The 19,885-nt window shown below is 36.8% G+C and overlaps 1 protein-coding gene across 2 annotated transcripts; it reads left to right on the top strand.

The window, feature by feature from the left end:
- The first annotated feature begins 315 nt into the window (after positions 1–315).
- LOC127986213 (serine/threonine-protein kinase 26-like) lies at positions 316–19,815 on the top strand. Of its 2 annotated transcripts, none has more exons than XM_052588479.1 (11): positions 316–860; positions 5,394–5,624; positions 10,459–10,515; positions 10,613–10,721; positions 12,392–12,549; positions 14,727–14,912; positions 15,351–15,496; positions 16,341–16,437; positions 16,526–16,588; positions 17,112–17,245; positions 18,284–19,815. In XM_052588479.1, the coding sequence occupies exons 1-11, from the start codon at positions 753–755 to the stop codon at positions 18,297–18,299; spliced, it is 1,305 nt and encodes a 434-aa protein (XP_052444439.1). In that variant the 5' UTR covers positions 316–752; the 3' UTR covers positions 18,300–19,815. The 2 variants fall into 2 exon arrangements, with proteins under 2 accessions (XP_052444439.1, XP_052444440.1); XM_052588480.1 differs by having other exon boundaries at positions 320–794.
- The last annotated feature ends 70 nt before the right edge of the window (positions 19,816–19,885 follow it).

Raw genomic sequence — 19,885 nt, 5'->3', positions numbered from 1 at the left:
CTTTTTTAATAGTTGTCATTTAAACATCTAAATATTATAAAAATCTAAAAGTAATTCCAAACTGTCCTTTAGGGGGACATCTTGCACTAGAGAGCGAGAGCATAAAAGTTTATCACATATATTTTTAGAAGAGAAGATTTAAGACAGTTGTTGGAAAAAGTGGGTCGAGGCCGCACATCTTCATTCTGTTCAAAAGTTTTCAACCCCGGCCTTAATGCATGGTTTTCCTTCTGGAGCATCAGTGAGCGTTTGAACCTTCTGTAGTAGTCATATGTTTTAACAAAACTGGACAAGTGAACCCGGGTCACGTCACAGATTGCAGTGTGTGGTGAAGCTCCTGATGGTGGCAGCAGCTTCAGTGACGCAGCGTCTGCGTGCTCCACCCAACGGCCAGAGCTTCGCGAGCGCCGCGCGAGTCATGGCGTCAAAGAGGATCTCCTGAAGAACAAACTCCGCGCAAACTCTCGCCGAAACCGCGTAACAAGCCTCCGACGACCGTCCGGATCTCACACAAAACACTAGAAGCCCGCCTGACGAAGGAATGAATCATGGTTACCGAGTGTCGACTTTGAAGCTAGCAGAGCGCAGCTAGCTCAAGAGTTTGGCGTCGCGACGAGTTTCGCGAACAGTGTGAACCGAGTGTAAATAGAGTAATATATGTAATTTAACACACAGTAGTGTGAGGAAAGGAACTCTTTAAGGGTCTCTCCGAGAGTTTGTTCGCGGTGTAGTGTGTGTGTGGACGGTTGAAGATGGCTCAGTCGCCGGTATCTGTTCAAGTTCCTGGAATGCAGGTGAGTTTGTGTGGAAAGGTGAAGCCAGGCCTTCATCATCATCATCATCATCATCATCGTCATTGGGTAACCTGCATTACTGCATATTGAATCATTACACTCGTTTATGTCAGTTCTTTAACAGCTTTTTAATAACTTGTTAAAAATAAACACTAACAAACAAGTAAAAAACTTTTAATTATACTATAGAAAAGCCAAGGTTTTATTTATTTTTTGTGTGTCTGAACGTACCACTGTATTCTTTTAGATTTAAAGTGCCATGGTACAATAATATGGTGATTATCTACTACCACGGTAAATGTTATAGGACCATGGGCTATCATCTTATTAACTAGTTATTATCATCTGATATTAATACTCTTTTTGTTATGACATGCTCCTATCTATTAAAGTTAAATCATGGGTTGTGTTGGACGACGAAAGCTGCTGTAAATTGTTGTCAAATGTGACCCTGCCTGCACCACAAAACCAGTCTCTTTTTTTTACCCTTGTGGCTTATACATCATCTCAAATTAGCTTTCCATTGATGTATATGGTTTCTTAGGATTGAGCGATATTTGATTATTTGAAAATCTGTAATCTGAGGGTGCAAAGAAAATCAAAATATTGAGAAAATCACCTTTAAAGTTGTCCAGATGAAGTTCTTAAACTTATAAAAAATTAAGTTTTAATGTAATTACGGTTGGAAAGTACAACATATCTTAATGGAACATGATCTTTAATTAATATCATAATGATTTTTGGCATGAAAGAAAAATCATACAATTGTGAATACAATGTATTGTTGGCTATTGCTACAAATATACCCATGCAACTTAAGACTTCTTTTGTGCTCCAGTGACACAATGCTAGATTATGTAAAAGTTAAGTAATCCAAAACAGACATTGATTTTGTTTTTAATATGAATATGCATTTCACAGTTTACTGGACATTTGAATTCAATCACATGATATATCTAATGTCATTCTCATATATAGAAAAAGAAATGTGAAAGTTGCTAAATAAAACACCACAGTTTCTACTCTTGGTACTACTAGATGGAAAATATTAAAATGATTGCTACATTATATATGTTTCAGAAATGAGTAACACCTCTTAGCAACATGCATCATATCTCTAATTATTTCCTTCAGCTGTTTTCCACTATGTTTGGACATTAAGGAGCATATTAATTGATATTTATTTGTGTGGATGGATTAGTCACCATGAGCGGATCAGTCTATATTTGGATATCTCCATGCTCCTGGTCTAATGATGGAGCAGATATTTGTGTGTAAGGTGTGCTAGCGCTCCCTCTCTTGTTCCCATCTCTCTTTATAAAGCATAATGAGTCTGCTTCTGCCACCCGTGATCTAGGACAGTGATGTAATCCTAGTGTTTAAGCGTTTTTGTGTGACAGCCTTCCTTGCAGCACAGGAAGTGTGAGTGTGGTTCCGTGTTGTGGCCGCTGTCTTGACTTCACACTCGGTAGATGCCTGGAATCAGACGCTGTGTTTGGTGCCTTAGAACTTCAGCTTGGTTTCTTTTTTGATAGCAAACAGAGGTCAGAAAGGTCACTGATCCAGAACACCACAACTAAGCACGTGCTCCTTCCTGGAATAACACACACACACACATACACACACACACTTCTCTACTATGATATCTGGGTGGTATTGTTAATCATTATGCAATGCACTGTAGATGGGTAACAGAGGTGCGTAACTTTGCTCATTAATGTTACACTTGTGCCGCCTTTTAACCTGTTAACGATCACTGGCCCACCGGTGGGCCCACTTGCCATTACATGTTTTAAACAGTAATATCTAAGTCTGAACCTAAAGTAATCTTGACAAACGATGTATCATTTGAAAGCTCAAAGACTGTAGTTTTGATATTTGGTGACTGATTTTTTTTACAGAGCAACTGTAATTTTATTAATATGCAAGAAGAGTACTCGTCAGAGTCAGAGAGTGCGTTCTGATCTTTACTTTGAAATAGTGATGCATAGATGAAATCATGAAAAATCTTTATTCATTTTCATGGAGAGGGTTCAAAAGATAACATCCATTGTATTTTTTGAGTAAAAAAGGTCTAAAGGTGTTTTGAATGTATAGAAAAAACAATAGATTATCCTTTTTTTCAGGTCACTCAAACCATTTAACCCTTAATGGTCACTAATGGGGATTAATAGTCATCTAGTGGAAAAGCTTGGTACTACGTTCAAACAAAATCTCCATGAAAGCTCATTTTTTGAGATATCAACTTCAAATTTGGAACATAACTTGTTCAGAATTTAGATTTTCTAGCACTTTTAGAGTAAAACATGTTTTGTAAATGATATATTTTATATAAAATACAAATATTTAAATTATTATATCTAATATTTTCATTAACTTCCATAACTTTTTTTTGTTATTTAATATTTTTTCACTTTTACAGTTATCTGCCAAGTGTCTGCTTTAAAAAGAGACCAACCTTAAGTCTTTGGACCAAAGCATTACAAATGTATAACAGTTTAAGTTGGAAATGTCATTTTCACATCTATGCTCAAAAGGTGGAAGTGGCAGTTAACAGGTTAATGTTCATTTTGTGAGTGTTTTTGGGGTTTAAAGTGCAGTCACTCTAAATAGGCGATACAATTGTCCATTGATAGAAGTGATGTGTTGTAGCTCCAGAAGTATGAAGGAGTGTCGTTCTCAGGCGTAGTGTCTGGGTGTGGTGTTTCGGGCGCTGGTTTCCCGTGGTTAACACCCCAGTCAGGTACAGCGAAAGAGGAGAAGTCAGAAGACACTTGATGAAAGCTTGTTGTGTCATGTAGCTCGTACCCTTGTGTGCACTTGGTGTGTTTCCCCAAATGCATTTCCACAGCCCCTGAGATGTGCCTTTTTGTTGTCGGTTCATGTGTTTGCATAGTGGAGGAAATGCATCCAGCTGATAAATCTTGTGGGGTACGTACACACCCTCTTTGCGAGCTTGTTAACATACAGATAGCCCGGTCAGGTCTGTGCACAGCGGTTTATCAGAAGGACGCAGACGGTGGAGCAGGATATGGTTCATCTAAACCGCATCAGAGATGCCCAAAACCTAACTATACAAGCCACGTTCAATGTTAAAATATTTTACTTCAAAACCTATCAATGCACATGATCTGAATTTGCAATTCAAGCAACAAAAAAAGCATGGTATTCAAGAATATTTGGTAGACCGCAATTATGGATGCAAATTTTGGTGAATTCGGTTCTAGCCAGTTAAAAAAGGTTAACCAACAATTACCAGACATGTCGTAAATGCAGTATTTGGGGTGAGAGATATAAACGAAAGCCATGTTTTCATATTCTTTAATATTTGGTTGCAGACGATATCTCAATGTGCATGTTTTTGGAAGACTTAAAAATGACTGGAAAAGTCAAAAAAAGAGTATTTGCTCCATAGGTAGGTACTATCAGGTGGAAAATGGTAAAAATAAATACATTTTGAAGGCGCACCAGCAGAATAAAAAGCTGTTAACAAAGGATGTATGATTTAATGCTTAAATGGTCCTGGTGTTAAATATATTTTCTTCAAAACAGACATCAGTGAATTTATTGCAGTCCAGTGAGTGAGCTAGATTCTCCAATCTTCAAGCAGTCAAGGACTAGTCAGACTGAATTAAACCATTAAACACAGTTAAAACCATTTTCTAGGTTTTTCATAATGCTCTGATGGCGAGCCTGAAATTTACTCCCTCCTCTATATATTGTGAATATGGATTTCTCTGTGTAAGACTGAGTCACCGACTTCAGACACGCTTTGATGGTGGAATTCAAGTGTTGTTAAGGGAAGTGTTTGAAAACAGCCACCTGTCAATAGTTTCATTATCAGGTTTATATGACATTGCAAATGATGGCTTTGTGGAGCATTAGAAAGAGAAAAACTGAAAACCGATGAGGGTCAAGCAAAGTGCACGTTTCTCACCGCACAAATCCTGTTCAGTGAAGCTTGTGATTGCCATTGTATTTTGCTTCAACCATGAAACATTATGCGTGTTTTATATACTCATTCTACTTTGTGTGTGTGTGTGTAATTGACAGCAGGCAGGATATGGCTCTCTAGTGCGTAAAAGTGCCCTTGAACATATGCACAAAAACAGTTCGGAATCATAGAAGAGAGGATCTATCCCTCCCCAACTCCCATAATTAACTGTATGATTTCATGCAGACTTAATATGTCTAATAAACAGAGTAAACCCAACAAAACTCAGTGTTGCATGTGGTGAAATAACTGTATCTGCAATGGGTAACTGATAGCAGTTAAACAGCTGTGTATATTGATTCGTAGAGCTCCCCTCCCAAAGGTTTCTTGGAATATTATTGATTAACCCAATGTGGCATTGGCATTCTCTCTGATGTAAACACTTACGAATACTAGTCTTTGATCTTCATTGTTCCTTGTTGAGCCTTTTGTAAAACCGAAGGAAAACAATCAAGCGACTGTAAATGTTTTTGATGCACACATGGTTTATAAAGAGATCGAGAGGTCTTTTAGTGTTGAATATGAGAGATTTTATGTTAGTGGTTTTAACCAGTTGATTACCTAATCTAGTCAACTCAGAATAACTCTTAATTTGTGTATTCCAGAACAGCCGAACAGACCCTGAGGAGCTGTTCACTAAACTGGAGCGGATCGGGAAGGGCTCGTTCGGTGAGGTGTTCAAAGGCATCGACCGCCGCACGCAGAACGTAGTGGCCATCAAGACCATCGATCTCGAAGAGGCAGAAGATGAGATCGAAGACATCCAGCAGGAGATCACCGTACTCAGCCAGTGTGACAGTCCTCATGTCACCAAATACTACGGCTCTTACCTAAAGGTATGGATTGAGTTTGAGTTTTTCCACACATTAGCTCCGTCACAATAACAGTTTCAGTAGTGGGTGCCTTTGTTATTATTACAGCAAAACTATTGGAACTCCTTTAATAAATTGATTAAATGTTAATTATTAATGGCAGCATGTATTAAAACAGCATGTAGGCTTCAAATGTTTTTTTTTTTTAAGTAAGCATTGTTGTAGAAGTCATGATTTTGTCTCATCTGTTGCTCTGATCACTATATCAGTCTTTGCATTTAAATATACAGATGTCACTCCTGAAACTGCTGAATGCAGCATTGGAAAAATTCAAGATAGCAAATTGTGAAAGGGTTGTTTTTAGGGCTGGGCGATATATCTAACAATATGATCATGTGCATCTAATCAGTAAAGCTGCTTCCTTGATCACTGCTAAAATCACCATCACCTGCTTCTAATTGGAGTGGCATTTAATAGACAGAGCCGTAGATCGCTGACAAGCTACCCAATATCAGGTTCATTATCGCAGATGAATCGCCTTCGATAATGAACGTGATATTGCGTAGCTTGTAGATATAAAGCTCTCTTCATTTTCTGTTCAGTTCAGCACAAGATTGTGCACTCTTTCAAAAACTTGGATGTAGATACAGTCTTATTGTTTCACCACCACTCGCCAAAATAAAAGTTCTGTTTAATAAAGATAATAATAATAATACAATGTTTTAATTTATATATTAAGCCTCTATTACACCAAGTTGATGAATAATAGAAATAGTGTTTTGTTGTCAATTGTTTTTATTCACTTTAAAAGATTGAATGGTTATAGTTTTATGAATTAATTTGATTACCACTAGTTTTGATTTTACATTTTTATCTTTAAAGGGGGGGCGTTTTCACTCAATATCCTGTTAATCTTGAGTACCTATAGAGTAGTACTGCATCCTTCATAACTCCAAAAAGTCTTTAGTTGTATTATATTCATAAGAGAAAGATAGTCTGTACCGATTTTTCCGGCTGGAGGCGTGACGTGTGGGCGGAGCTAAAGAATCACGAGCGCCAGTAGGCTTTTGCGTTGAGAGCATGTGGAAGCTGTGACATTACCGTGAGGGAAAACCCATCATCCAAAACAAACCATGGCTAACAGTCAGATTCAGCCGTTTATTTATGATCCAGAATCAGATCCAGAGGCTGAAACTGAACGAGAGCAGCAGCAGCAACGACTCGCTCCGAGCGGGGCTCGAACCCGGGTCTCGGCATGGGAGGGGACGCACTAACAAGGAGGCAGAGATATTTGAAGCAGTTTTACTCACCGCCTGCGGTTCCAACACACGATCGTGACCCTTTTTCATTGGGATTGCATCATCCTTAAGAAATAAATGATACACAAATCCGTCGTCAAACTGGGCCTTGTTTGTAAAACAAGCATTTTCGAAATGCAGGGAACAAACACAAACACTTGCACAACTACATTGATGCTCTGTAAAAATAAACTCCATCCACTGGTCCCTTAATGCTGTTTCTCTTTTGGTAATCTGTGCAGGGTTGTCTTGCCCTGGCAACCAAAACACACTCCTTTTGTGACATTTGGCGACGCTCTCGCTCTGATCAGTGAAGTCTGTTGTGCTCTCAGTGCTCTGCTATACGGGAGCGCGCTCTTCCGGCAGAAGTGCCTCAGGACCCATATAAGGAAATTCCGCTCCATCTAACGTCACACAGAGCCATACTCGAAAAAAACTTTCCGAAACTTGTGACAAACCGGAAGAGGTTTTTTTGGAACAAAAATACTCCTTCAAACGTACAACTTAATTTTTGTAACTTTGTCCATGTTTAGCATGGGAATCCAACTCTTTAACAGTGTAAAAAACTCAGTATGCATGAAATTTCACCCCCCCTTTAACCCTGAAAAAAAATTCATACAATGGACAACATAGAAATTGGGGGAAAACACTTTTCAAGGGCCCCTCTTATTGTTAAAAAAAGATAATAAATTATTACAGTTTGTAATTTTTTTTAATGAAAATACTTGGCTAGACATACTTTTTAATGATTACAATTTAATTAAACCATTAAAATGGAATCGAGAATAGAATTCAACAGAAAAGTACTGCTGGCATGTTCTTTATCATCGGATAGGAATTAATTAAAGGGTTAAATAGATTAGGTCTTGATTTTCTTCAACAAAAAAAAAAATGGATTAGTTTCACAAGTTTTACACAAGTGTAAAATACTAGATAAGCACCGTTTCTCTGTTCCCAGCTTCAGGTCTTTTGAGGCATGTGTAGCATAATATTATCATAGCAACATCGTGCTGAGCATTGTTTGTAACACTAGTACATGCACCGTACCCATGGCTGCTTTGGAGTAAAATAAATAGAAAAGAGGGCCGAGGATATATTTTAATGGGCAGTTCAGAAGCTGTTTGTAAAGATTTGATGCCATTGGTGACTCATGGCCAAACCCTTTGTGCTATGTCACAATACCTGTATTTCTGGACGGCTGCCAGACAGAACCTGTGCTTTGTGTGTCTGTGTGCATCGATGGTCAGTGTTTGTTTCCAACAAATGATGACAAGACTTCATTCGGTTTCCTCCCCAAAATTACCATAGTCCATATGGTGCCTGCACTGCCTAGTTTCACTATGCATTATCTTATATGCATATCATTTCCATATGCATATTCCCATCCATGTGATACTACCACATTAACAGAACAAGACACTGGGAGAATATTAATGAACGAGCATTATGTGTGTCATACTGTCTGTGTTGCTAAAACATCTTCAGTATTGTAAGACATGCACTTGGCACATTAAGAAACAAGAAACAATGAAACGCATTGTTTGAGGAAAATTGTGTACACAAACATTTAAATGCAAATTTTGTGGTGATCTGATTTTTTTTGGACCTGTGTAATAAAGTTACACCACCAGCGTTTGAAAATTGTTGGAAACAAGTAAATAGTCAGTCAAACAAATGTTACTACAATAGCACAAACAAATACAACAGAACACAGATAGAAATGAAATAAAAAGTGTTTACAGTCTTATAGGTAGGTTGTGATGCTAGCATGCAGGACAGAAGTACTTCAGAAGTTGAATAAAGTCACCAAATGTAAAATAACAATGCTTCGTTTTCTTCTTATAACATCCACATAACTATTAGAGATTTATGTTTCATATCACAATTATAGTGACAAATTATTACTGTTTTAGTGTTATTAAATACTGGTGGTGCTGTTAAAAATTAAGATTTGACCATAAGAAGTTAAACCTTAAATGAACACAAGCTTAATTAAGCAAAGGAAAGTGCATGTAAGAATAATAAACTATTTTGGGATGGGCATATTTATCCTTTCGAGGACTTGATGGGTCAGTAAAACAGGTAAAACATAGGAGCATGTACATCATGGTCATAATGAGAAGATTTTAATTAAACATACTGTTGATGACAATATAATGAGAATAATAACACTGCTAGGTTATTATTAATGCATCGTCAGTGTTTTAGAATAAGAAGGATCCTCTATTAGATTAATACATACATGCACAAAAGTAATATGTTATAATCTATCTAATGCTGTGAATGCACAAGTGAACTTGAGCTAAGTGATGTTTTAGTCAGAATGTGTAACTCCTGATGTGAATGCACGCTTTTCATAACAATGCTCTAAAACACATGCAACTAAACACGAAGAATTCACAGCATTGTATTATTACAGTAGCGTTCTCATGATAGAGTTATGCATATGACAGCTCGGCACACTGTACATCTTGCTTATCAAGCTCTTCCAGACATTGCTGCATGTTTTTTTTTTAGCCATGAAGAGTATCTGTGTTTTTGAAAAGGGACATTTAAATGGAATGTTATTGTTTTAGATAATCCAATTATAGTCAGTAATGTTGGCCATTGCATGGAATTGAATTGCTTTTGTAGCCGGTTAATTAACTCAACCAGACAGCATCCTATATGAGATATATCCAATGCATACACAACAAAAACATAGTATATTTCATTCTATAACAACAGTGTTCTCAATATAATGTGATGTTTGGGGAGGATTACCCCTGTGCATGTTGGGTTTAGCTGTATTGTGCACTTGAACAGATTTACTGTGAGCTTTTAAAATCAGTCTCAAATACAATTAAAATATGAAACAACAATACTGATGTTTGAGGTTAGTCAGAAAGCAAGCCATACAAATATGAAGGTGAAAGCGTTTTCATTCTGGGGTGAACCTTTAATTTTTAAATATTTTAAGACTACATGCTCTTGTTTTAAGAGGTGTGTGTGTTGTAATATTTAAGTAAGGCTGCTGCTACTAATTATTCTGCTAGCTTGAATATTTCTTAGTTTAATTGAATAAAAAAGCAGTTTTCTTAAGAAAATACCATGTCTTGGCCAGTGGTCTCATCCAAATTGAAGGCTGAATAAAAACAAAACAAAAGCATAAATATAGGGTATGCTGTACTTTTTTATATGAGAAAGCTTTCAAATACGGACATGCATTATAATTTCAACAACAACAGCTTTTGCTCTACAGTTTGAAAGCAGAAGTCAATAAAAAATAAGCAAAATCAAAAGCCCAAACTCTGTGTCAACTAATAAGTGACTGATTGCCAGTGATCTCACATTCACTCCTCTGACATATTTCATAATCCCATTATAGTTGCTTATCTCATAAAATGTCATAACATATTCATCAGATATCATGCTTGCCAGTTTTTCCTGTTCCCAAAAACAAAAGTCACACAAAAAGATGCATTACGAAACTCACTTTTGAGTTGACTCACAGTGGGTCGTGATTGACATTTTTCAGTGCTTTCCCAAGTTTCTATCTAAATGTCTTGTTTTTCCTTTAGGGTAGTAAACTATGGATCATAATGGAATATCTGGGAGGAGGTTCGGCTCTGGATCTGGTGAGTGCTTTGACTTTATCTGCGAGTGATCATGAGCCATACACCCTCATCCTTTTTGTGTTTATGTGTGTGTGTGTGTGTGTGTGTTTGTGTGCAGCTGAGAGCCGGACCCTTTGACGAATGCCAGATAGCCACCATGCTGAAGGAGATTTTGAAAGGTTTGGACTACCTGCACTGTGAGAAGAAAATCCACAGGGACATAAAAGGTGTGTTCGCAGAGGAATATTTGTGTCTGCTTGGATGAGTGGGTGTGTCGTCTTTGTTTTTCCACTGCTGTTTGTTTTTCCACTTGTGTGAACTCTGCAGGGTGAGGTAGATCCCGGATGCTCGGTCTGCAAATAGCTGCACTGATTGGTGTTGTGTCTTTGATGCTTTTGTGTTGTTGTTATTATTATTTGTTTTTTGAAAGGACTGTCGCTCAACCTCAAACTTGTGATTTTTTTAATGAGGAAAAAAAAAATCTTAGAAGTAAAATTTGTTATTTTTAAAAGTGATAATGTATTTATTTTTTACATTTAAAACAGGGTTTCAAAATTTTTGACTAGTAATATTCAGATAATTTCCAATTTAAGTTTGCATTTCACCATATTCTGCCAAAATAAAAGATTTGATAAAGGGTTTTACATCTTAAAACCTTGAGTTGGGTGTTTGAACATTTGAAAATGAAGAATTTAAGACAATTACCTCATCACCTCAGTCTTCAGTGTCACATGACCCTTCAGAAATGCTAAAATTCTATTTTTTTTTTCTTTTCTTTTTTCAGTGTGGGAACTTTTTATTTTTCTTGGAACCTCTGATGTTTTTTTCCTGATCGTTTAATGAATAAAAAGTTTAAAAGAACAGTATTTATTTAAAATATAAATATTTTCTAGCAATACAAGTCTTGACTAGTACTTTTTATCAGCTTAATACTGTTTCAATTTAAGTCTGTGCTGTAAAGTATTCATTTATTTAAAAAAAAAAAGAGAAAATTTGCTGACATCAGACTTTTAAATGGTAGTGTGTGTTGTTAGAGGGTTTCTATTTTAAAAAACCCTTTAAAAATATGAAGTTTTTAATATCATATGAAGCAGCACAACTATCCAACATTGATAATAAATCAGTATATTAGAATGATTTCTGAAGGATCAGACTGGAGTAATATTGCTGAAAATATAGCTTTGATCACAGGAATAAATCATATTTTAAAGTATATTAAAATAGAAAACTGTTACTTTGAATTATAAGAAGTATATTTTTACAATTTAGCTATTTTCTCTGTATTTTTGATTAAATAAATGCAGCCTTGATGAGCAGAAGTCACTTAAAAAAAAAAAACATAAAAAATTGTACTGATCCCAAACTTGAACAGCAGTGTATATTTTATTGTAGTGTAATTAGTAATGTTAGTCTTTTCTAAGTGAACGCCCTTAAAACTACGGCTGCAGGATAATGGTATATCACAATTATTTTGCTCAAATATATTAACGATTAAACTCGATTATTGTTATTTTAGTTTGATCATGCAGCAGACAGCACAAAATAGCCATGTGAAATAAAACACAGTCTTTATCACACTTTCATTTGAGCTGAATATCTTAATGGAGATGGACAAACTCCAGCCAGTGTTTTCAGCTCATCAACGCTTTCTGTTAGCAGTTAGTGTTTAAAAGGTTAATGTACTGTGGGTGACTGCAGTCAAAAGGAGCCCAAAAACAACGTAACATGTTGCAAAGATGTTGAAACGATCCCTTGACTACAGTGTCTCTCTTGTTCCTACTATGAAGACATTTAATACATCATGAAATGGAAATATGAATCAGTTTTTGTTTGTTTGAGTAATAGTAAAAGGTGCTGTGTCTGTTGGTCTCTTGTCTCTTGTTTTACACGCTTCCAGCTGCCAACGTGTTGTTGTCTGAGTCTGGAGAGGTGAAGCTGGCAGACTTCGGTGTGGCGGGACAGCTGACAGACACGCAGATCAAGAGAGAGACGTTTGTAGGGACACCCTTCTGGATGGCTCCCGAGGTCATCCAGCAGTCTGCCTACGACTCGAAGGTATGTCCCTCGAAATACACTCGCACCTTAAGGCCGTTTCACACGAATCGTCGACGAACAACATCACAACATCGATTATTTGAAAGTCCTGTACTTGGGTGTTTTACGCTCATGCTCAATGTCTTCTGAGCTTTATGTGCCACTGCATTGACCTTTTGGGTTACGGTAGTGGCCATGTGATGTAATGCTCAAATCTTATTGGACGGAAAAGACTTTGTCGGACTGGTGCGAAAACAACACATTTGCATGTTCGCAGTCTGTTTTAGTCCAGCGCATCCAATATTGGTTTCGCTTTCTCATCCTCAGAGTGGAAAGGCCTTTAAACACTTTGTACACCAGACTGCTGGTGTATTATCTCTACACTATGAAAGTAAACACTTCCAGAATTATATTGTTGTTTTCTGTGTAGAGCAGGCTCATGATGAGTTTTATTTTTTGCTCTGCCAAACAACACCGCTTAACTGTTATAAATTCACTGTAAACTATGGCTTCACAGGGCTTATTGCTTTCTTAAAATGGTTATTCTGTATATGTAGTACGGTTTCACAAAATAAAACTGAGTAAATGAAGTGTAATGATATTAATAAAAACAGTGTAACAACGACACCAAACAATGTAGCTCCTCAAACAGTTGTGGTTGTAACAATGTGGTTGCCGAGCAACACACAGAAGTAAACAAAGGTGTGTGTTTGAAGAGTAATTTAGAACTGCTTCAAACGTGGCTCAGCCAATCAGAATCAAGGACCGGAACAATGTATCTCTTTAGATATAAAAAAAAAAAAAAAAGAAAAAAGCAAGCAGACTTATTGTTTGTAGTGCACATTATCTTAATGTACAAGAAAACACTCCAGCACTTATGTCTTTGGATTATTTTATATGCAGTGTTTTTATAATCTGCTTGCAGGATAACTGGACATATTTGTGCTCAAATTTATTCATTAATAAGATTAATGTTTACATAATTATCGATTAATTACCATCTTTAGTTAAATTTGGCACTGACGATACATCAACTATTGTCTCAAAAATATTGGTCCATTTGTTATTGTACAGGACTGTAATACTACTAGCCTTTAGAGAAACTTTTTTTTTACCTTTTAAAAGGTTTTTAGCCAAGTAAATCCAAATGTAGTCTTAAGGTTAAGACAAAAAAAAATTAAATCCTTCTTCTTTTATTTATTTATTTTTTTTGAATGACTAAAGATGTCTCTCATCATGAACAAATGGCACTAAAAGCTGCACTAAAAAGAAAAGGAAGAAACACAAACAGACCTATATTTTCCAGTAATCTACTCTTCCGTGGTATGATGTTGTGCTTTGTGGGATGAGCAAAGAGAGCTGAACAACATGTGATGGTGTGTGCTGCAGAAAAAAGATCAGCCCTGAATTTACACAGGATCAGCAGAATTTAGACCAATATCAGCATATGTTTTTTACCTTTTATTAAAATATGAAAGTCCTCGAACTGGGGTTCAAACTCGGGACGCTTGTAACGTAAAGGTGGTATATATCGACACACTGACCCCACTGGGCTATCGACAAATATATTTATTTATATCTTAATTGTATTAAGTTACAGGATGTATTATCACCACAAATCATTAAATGTTTATTACTTATATGCTTATACAGTAAGGCTTTTGTCATTAGGAGTTCTTTATAATGTATCGTCACAAAAGAAAAAATTCCTTACCCTCAAGTTGTTCTAAATCCGTATGATTTTCTTTATTCTGTTCAACATAAAAATATATATTGAGGAATGTTGGTAACCAAACAATGTCTGGTCCCCATCGACTTCCATGGCGTTGTTTTGTTTTTTCTTCTCTATACTGAAGAAGTCAATGGCTACCGTCAACTGTCTGTTGACTAACATTGTTCAAAATATATTTTATGTTCAACAGAGGGAAGAAACGTATACAGGTTTGGAACAACCTGTGTCTCAGGATTTCAATTTTGGGGTGAATTGTCCCGTTAAGTAAAAATTAAAAACATTGGTCTGTGTTTTTAACCCTGAAAATTGCTGTTTTGGGGGGAAATTTTGGTTGCTGAACTTTGGGTGCATCACAAAATTAACTTCCTCTTTATTTATTTATTGTGTTTGGTTAATACTGAAAATAATGCTGCCATGTCGAGCTCGATGTGTGTTCAGTTTGTGAAGGTGTTTGTTTTGCTCTCAGGCTGATATTTGGTCTCTTGGGATCACTGCCATTGAGCTGGCCAAAGGTGAGCCCCCGAACTCAGACATGCACCCCATGAGAGTGCTCTTCCACATCCCCAAGAACACACCGCCCACCCTCAACGGAGACTTCTCCAAGAATTTCAGAGAGTTTGTGGACTCCTGTCTCAACAAAGACCCTACATTTGTAAGCACAGCTCAAGCATTGCTTTCTCTTGTAGGAAAGCTGCACTTAAACTAGGATCGTCACTAAAGTTTCAGTATGTTTAACACTGATTCCGTTCGATTGGTAAAAGCCTATAGTGTCTTACTATTCTGATTGATTTTGATTAAATGTAAGAAATTGCCATAAAACATGATGTATATTTTAAACAGGGAAAGACAGAACGCTTTTATTTTGAATGAGAATGGAAATCAATTTAAAGGTGCATGAAGGTAAATGCCAGTGCCACATCTGAGCTGCACATATCGTTCCACAAGTGACTTTCAGTATTTAGGAATGTGCCGTTTTTAAAAGTATTTTGATTATACGACTGGTGCACTGTTAAACTGAGCAGCGCTAACTTGTCCTGATGTGTTTGTGAAGTGATAAAGATGATAAAATGTCATTATCTACTTTTCTCAGAGGCCAACAGCTAAGGAACTCCTGAAGCACAAATTCATCTTGAAACATGCCAAGAAGACGTCCTACCTCTCCGAGCTCATTGACCGGCTGAAGCGCTGGAAAGCCGAGGGTCACAGCGATGGAGAATCGAGTTCTGACTCTGACTCGTAAGCATGCAGCGAACACACAAATGCATTTACAAAATCAGAGGTTCTCCACTCTGGCCCTCGAGAGCCACTGTCCTGCAGAGTTTAGCTCCATCTCTGTCTAGCTTTCTAGTGATCCTGATGAGCTTGTTCAGCTGTGTTTGACTGGGGATGGAGCTAAACTCTCCAGAAAGTGGACCTCGGAGGCAAGAGCAGAGAACCTCGGTCCTAAATACTCCCTGAAATATCAGTCAATACCAGATTTTAAAACAGCAGTCCACAAGAGGGCGCAGTGAATTAATCTAAGCCAAACCGTTTAAACAGAGATGCAGTTTATGTTCAATTAAAGTATAAAATCAAAAGATTCAGCCTAGGTTCTCAAGATATAGTTTTTATAATTAGTTTTTATTCTGACAACGTATTTTATTGGAAAAAAAAATTTCATGACACTATTTGTCAGTTTTGCTCACATTAAAATGTCCATTAGTTTTGACACGAAAGTGAAAAATTTTACATTTTATATTTAAAAAAAATAATGTTGTTTATAATGATATTATACGAACAATGTTCTGCTCATGCAGCTCAAGCTCACATTGTAATTAATAAATTATAACATATAAATTATAGTACATTTGGGGGGATTTTATGATACTATGCAGTATGAATAACGTTTTTTGAGCTATTTTATCTGTTATTTTATTTTTTGTATCCTTTAAAATTCAAATAATGCTCATGATTTTTTTGTGCATTCACATAGCTAATATAACAGAAGTCACCAAGTGTTATCTCATTCCATTGGAGTGAAAAAAATTACTTATTTATCAAAAGTAAAGATGTGATAGGATTGTTTCTGTGTGTCCTACAGGGAGCCCAGCAGCAAGGACAGCGACTCGTCTCCTGAGTGGTCCTTCACCACCGTCCGGAAGAAGAAGAAGCCGGAGAAGACGCAGCCCAATGGACTGGTGAGTCCTGGATGATGATCTGATGATAGTGATTTAGTCACTGATTATTGAGAACAGAGCACATGTGATTTTGATCTCTCTTCTTCAGGACGGAGAACTGCAGAAGAAGTCGAGCAGTTTAACCACCGTCATGGCTCCTGTTTTCTCAGAGGTAAGTCTTCTCTCATGTGACGCTGGAGTCTCTGGGGGATATTTGTAGCAAAAGCCAACAATACACTGTACGGGTTAAAATTATACATTTTTCTTTAATGCCAAAAATCATTAGGATATTAAGTAAAGATCATGTTCCATGAAGATATTTCATACAGTTAAATATATCAAAACTTAATTTTTGATTTAGTAATATGCATTGCCAAGAACTTGGACAACTTTAAAGATGATTTTTTCAATACTTAGATTTTTTTTGCTCCCTCAGATTCCAGATTTTCAAATAGTTGTATCTCCGACAAATATTATCCGATCTTAACAAACATACATCAATGGACAGATGATTTATTCGGATGATGTATAAATCCATTCAGACTGATTTTGTGCTCCAGAGTCACATATGGTCCCGTCTGCCCCTCAGAATCATCATGTGACCTGAGATCAGTCTAGTGATGTAGTTGTGAAAACAAAAGTGAGATTGTTGACTGTATAACAGAACACGGGTCGCTGTGGCCTTTGTGTTGTAGCTGAAATCCCAGCACAGTGACGATGACACGACGAGAGTCCTGGAGCAGCTGGAGAAGAGCCTGCATGTGGCTGAAGACATCTGTCCCGGAGTCACAGACCGGATGATCAGCCACATCCTGGAGAGGGTGCAGAGGTCAGACACACTCCTGACGTGTTTCTGACAGACGAGTGTTTGTGTACTGTTCTGTCGCAGTGACATTAGAAGGAGCAGTTGACTGACACATCATCAAAAGCATTATTACTGAGATATACATATAGATTTGTTTTTTAATTGTTCTGCAATACACCACTTCAAGTATATCTTATTGCACTATTCAGCTTTTAATGCATGTAGATGAATATTTTATTTACTAAGATCTCTTAAAGAAATAGTTTGCTTCAAATGTTCTCACCCTCAGTCCATCCAAGATGTAGATGAGTTTATTTCATCATCAGGTTTGGAGAAATGTAGCATTGCATTACTAGTACAACCAATGGATGCTCTGCAGTGAATGGGTGCCGTCAGAATGAGAGTCCAAAATGCTGATAAAAACATCACAATAATCCACACCAGAAGAGAAAAGCTAGATTTTTCTAAGAAACACATCCATCAGTTTCAAGTTTGAACTTGAAACCATTGCTTCCAGCTTAATATGAATCAATGATCCTTAATGATGCTTTCTCCAGTGAAAAAAAAAAAAAGAGTAATTTAGTTCTGAATCAGGGGAGAAATCTGCACAGATCAAGAAACGCTTACAAAGCCAAAACAGCTCTAAACAAATACATGGTTAGATTTTGAAGTGAGAGACAACAGGAGATAGACTTTTTCTCTGAAGGAAGCATTATCCAAACCGGACTCGTATTTTGGCCAGAAGTGATGTTTTTGAAGATTAAACACCTTAATGATAGATTTGTTTCTTACAAACTGATGGACTGAAGAGATATAGATCATTTGTGGATTATTGTGATGTTTTAATCAGCTGTTTGGACTCCCATTCTGACGGCACCCATTCACTTCTTATAGGATCCACTGGTGAGCAGGTAATCGAATGCTACATTTCTTCAAATCAGTGTCCCGTTTCAGGTGTGTGAGCTCAAATCTGGCCAGTAGTGTTGCCTGCATGCTCCGTGAGTGTCTGTGTGGTTTCTCAGTTATCATGATCAGATGTTTCTCCTCATCTCTCCTCTGTAGGTTCTCTATGAGTTAGTGCTGAATTGAGAAACACCCTCCTTCTGCTGTCAGCCCTGATGACTGCACCTTAACACACTCACACGTGTACAGAGACGAGAGGAACGCGGGGTCGCACACACACTATCTTATCATAACCAAAAGGAATTCTTCTTTTTTTTTTTTTTTTTTTTTTGTCCCAAAGAATGGATATATATAGTGTGTGTTCAACTGTATTTATACAATTCTGCCACATGCTTTTCTATTAGTCTTCTGCTGGTGCCCAAGGATGTGTTACACTGTTATTTTATTCCACATTTTACTTTAAAAGACACACAAAAAAATTGTTACCGGTCGAGTAGATCTGCTCTACAGCGCATTAGGTTTGCATATATTTATGTATTTGATGTCCCAATCCATTACTTTATTTTAAACTATGATCAATAATATACACGTTTGGTAGATTAACAGTTTCTTTTTCTTCGTCTTGGTTTGGGATTTCTTAGTTTCTCTCGACACACTGTTAACTGTAGCATTGCAGAACTGCTGTATGGGATCACATGCATATCATATCGGTCAAAATGAATAGAAATACCTCATTCAAGCAATCAGAAAAAGAAAGACGGCTCCTTGTTAATGAAGATCGATCAAATTGAAACTGCTAGGAAAACCAGAGGAATTTTGCTGTGCAAAAGCTACCTCCGCTTCGGGCCCGTTACAATAGGGAATTTCACTTTTATTCTTTTTACTTTTTTTTTTTTTTTTTAAATTTGCAAAATAATTTGTTTTAAATTCATAGACCTTTTAGTACGCAGGACTGTAGCGAAATATTTAGTTTCTCAGTAACACCCTCTTTTTTTTTTTTTTATAGTGTCTTGTTTTTTTTTAGCTGTTTTTTTTATACAAGGGTAGAATTATACTGTATTTTTGAAGGAAATATGCACTTGTTTTGTGTTTTAATAAACACTTACTTTGAGTAGATCTAAAGGCAGCCTCCTTCTGTAAGTGATGGGGGAATTTCTACACAAACTGATGCATTTAAGCTACCCGAAAAGACAGTCCATGATAGGCAGCAGTATAGAATTCAATCTCAATGCAAATTTCTTTCATGCAAGGGATTTATTTTATTTTTTTCCCAAGCTTGTAAAGAAACTCGAGGGTGCCATTGCTGGTGTGGAGCTCATATTTGCTCCTGTTGGCTCGGAGAGACTGTGCCAACGTTGCATCCCATTGTGCCTAAATCTCACTTTTTTATGTATATGATGTTATTGTCTTCTCAAACAGCTTTAAAACGAAATTTCACACACGTTGCCAGACTGCTGGAAGATTTTAGAGCAATAAAGGCGTTTAGTGGATTTGTATATTTCTTTATAGAAATTTAGATGCAGAAGCTGTAGGTTTTGTACATTTCTTCACCAGAGCTTTTGTAAATTTAAGACGCCAGACAGAAATCTTTCTAGGTTGTATCATATAGATGCTGTTCTCTTCGTTTTTGGACTTTAACTGTTACAGATAAGTTTTTGTTTGGTGTGGCAAATAAAATTTAAATTATGATATTTCAGTGTGTCTGTTGTTTTTTTCTTTATTTTTGTTTTTTTTGTTTGCTCTATAAAGGTTCAGAATTAT

Source organism: Carassius gibelio, chromosome B21 (genome assembly GCF_023724105.1).
Source record: "Carassius gibelio isolate Cgi1373 ecotype wild population from Czech Republic chromosome B21, carGib1.2-hapl.c, whole genome shotgun sequence".
Taxonomy (NCBI): Eukaryota; Metazoa; Chordata; class Actinopteri; order Cypriniformes; family Cyprinidae; genus Carassius; species Carassius gibelio.
Note: the sequence above shows the minus strand (reverse complement) of the source record. Positions and strands in the feature narration are given on the sequence as shown.

Excerpts from the sequence above, each read along its gene's own strand:
- LOC127986213 (XM_052588479.1), top strand. The coding sequence starts at position 753 with ATGGCTCAGTCGCCGGTATCTGTTCAAGTTCCTGGAATGCAGGTGAGT. Across the intron at positions 861-5,393 it reads ATCATCATCATCGTCATTGG|AACAGCCGAACAGACCCTGA; the intron begins GTAACCTGCATT and ends TGTGTATTCCAG. Across the intron at positions 16,589-17,111 it reads TGGCTCCTGTTTTCTCAGAG|CTGAAATCCCAGCACAGTGA; the intron begins GTAAGTCTTCTC and ends TTTGTGTTGTAG.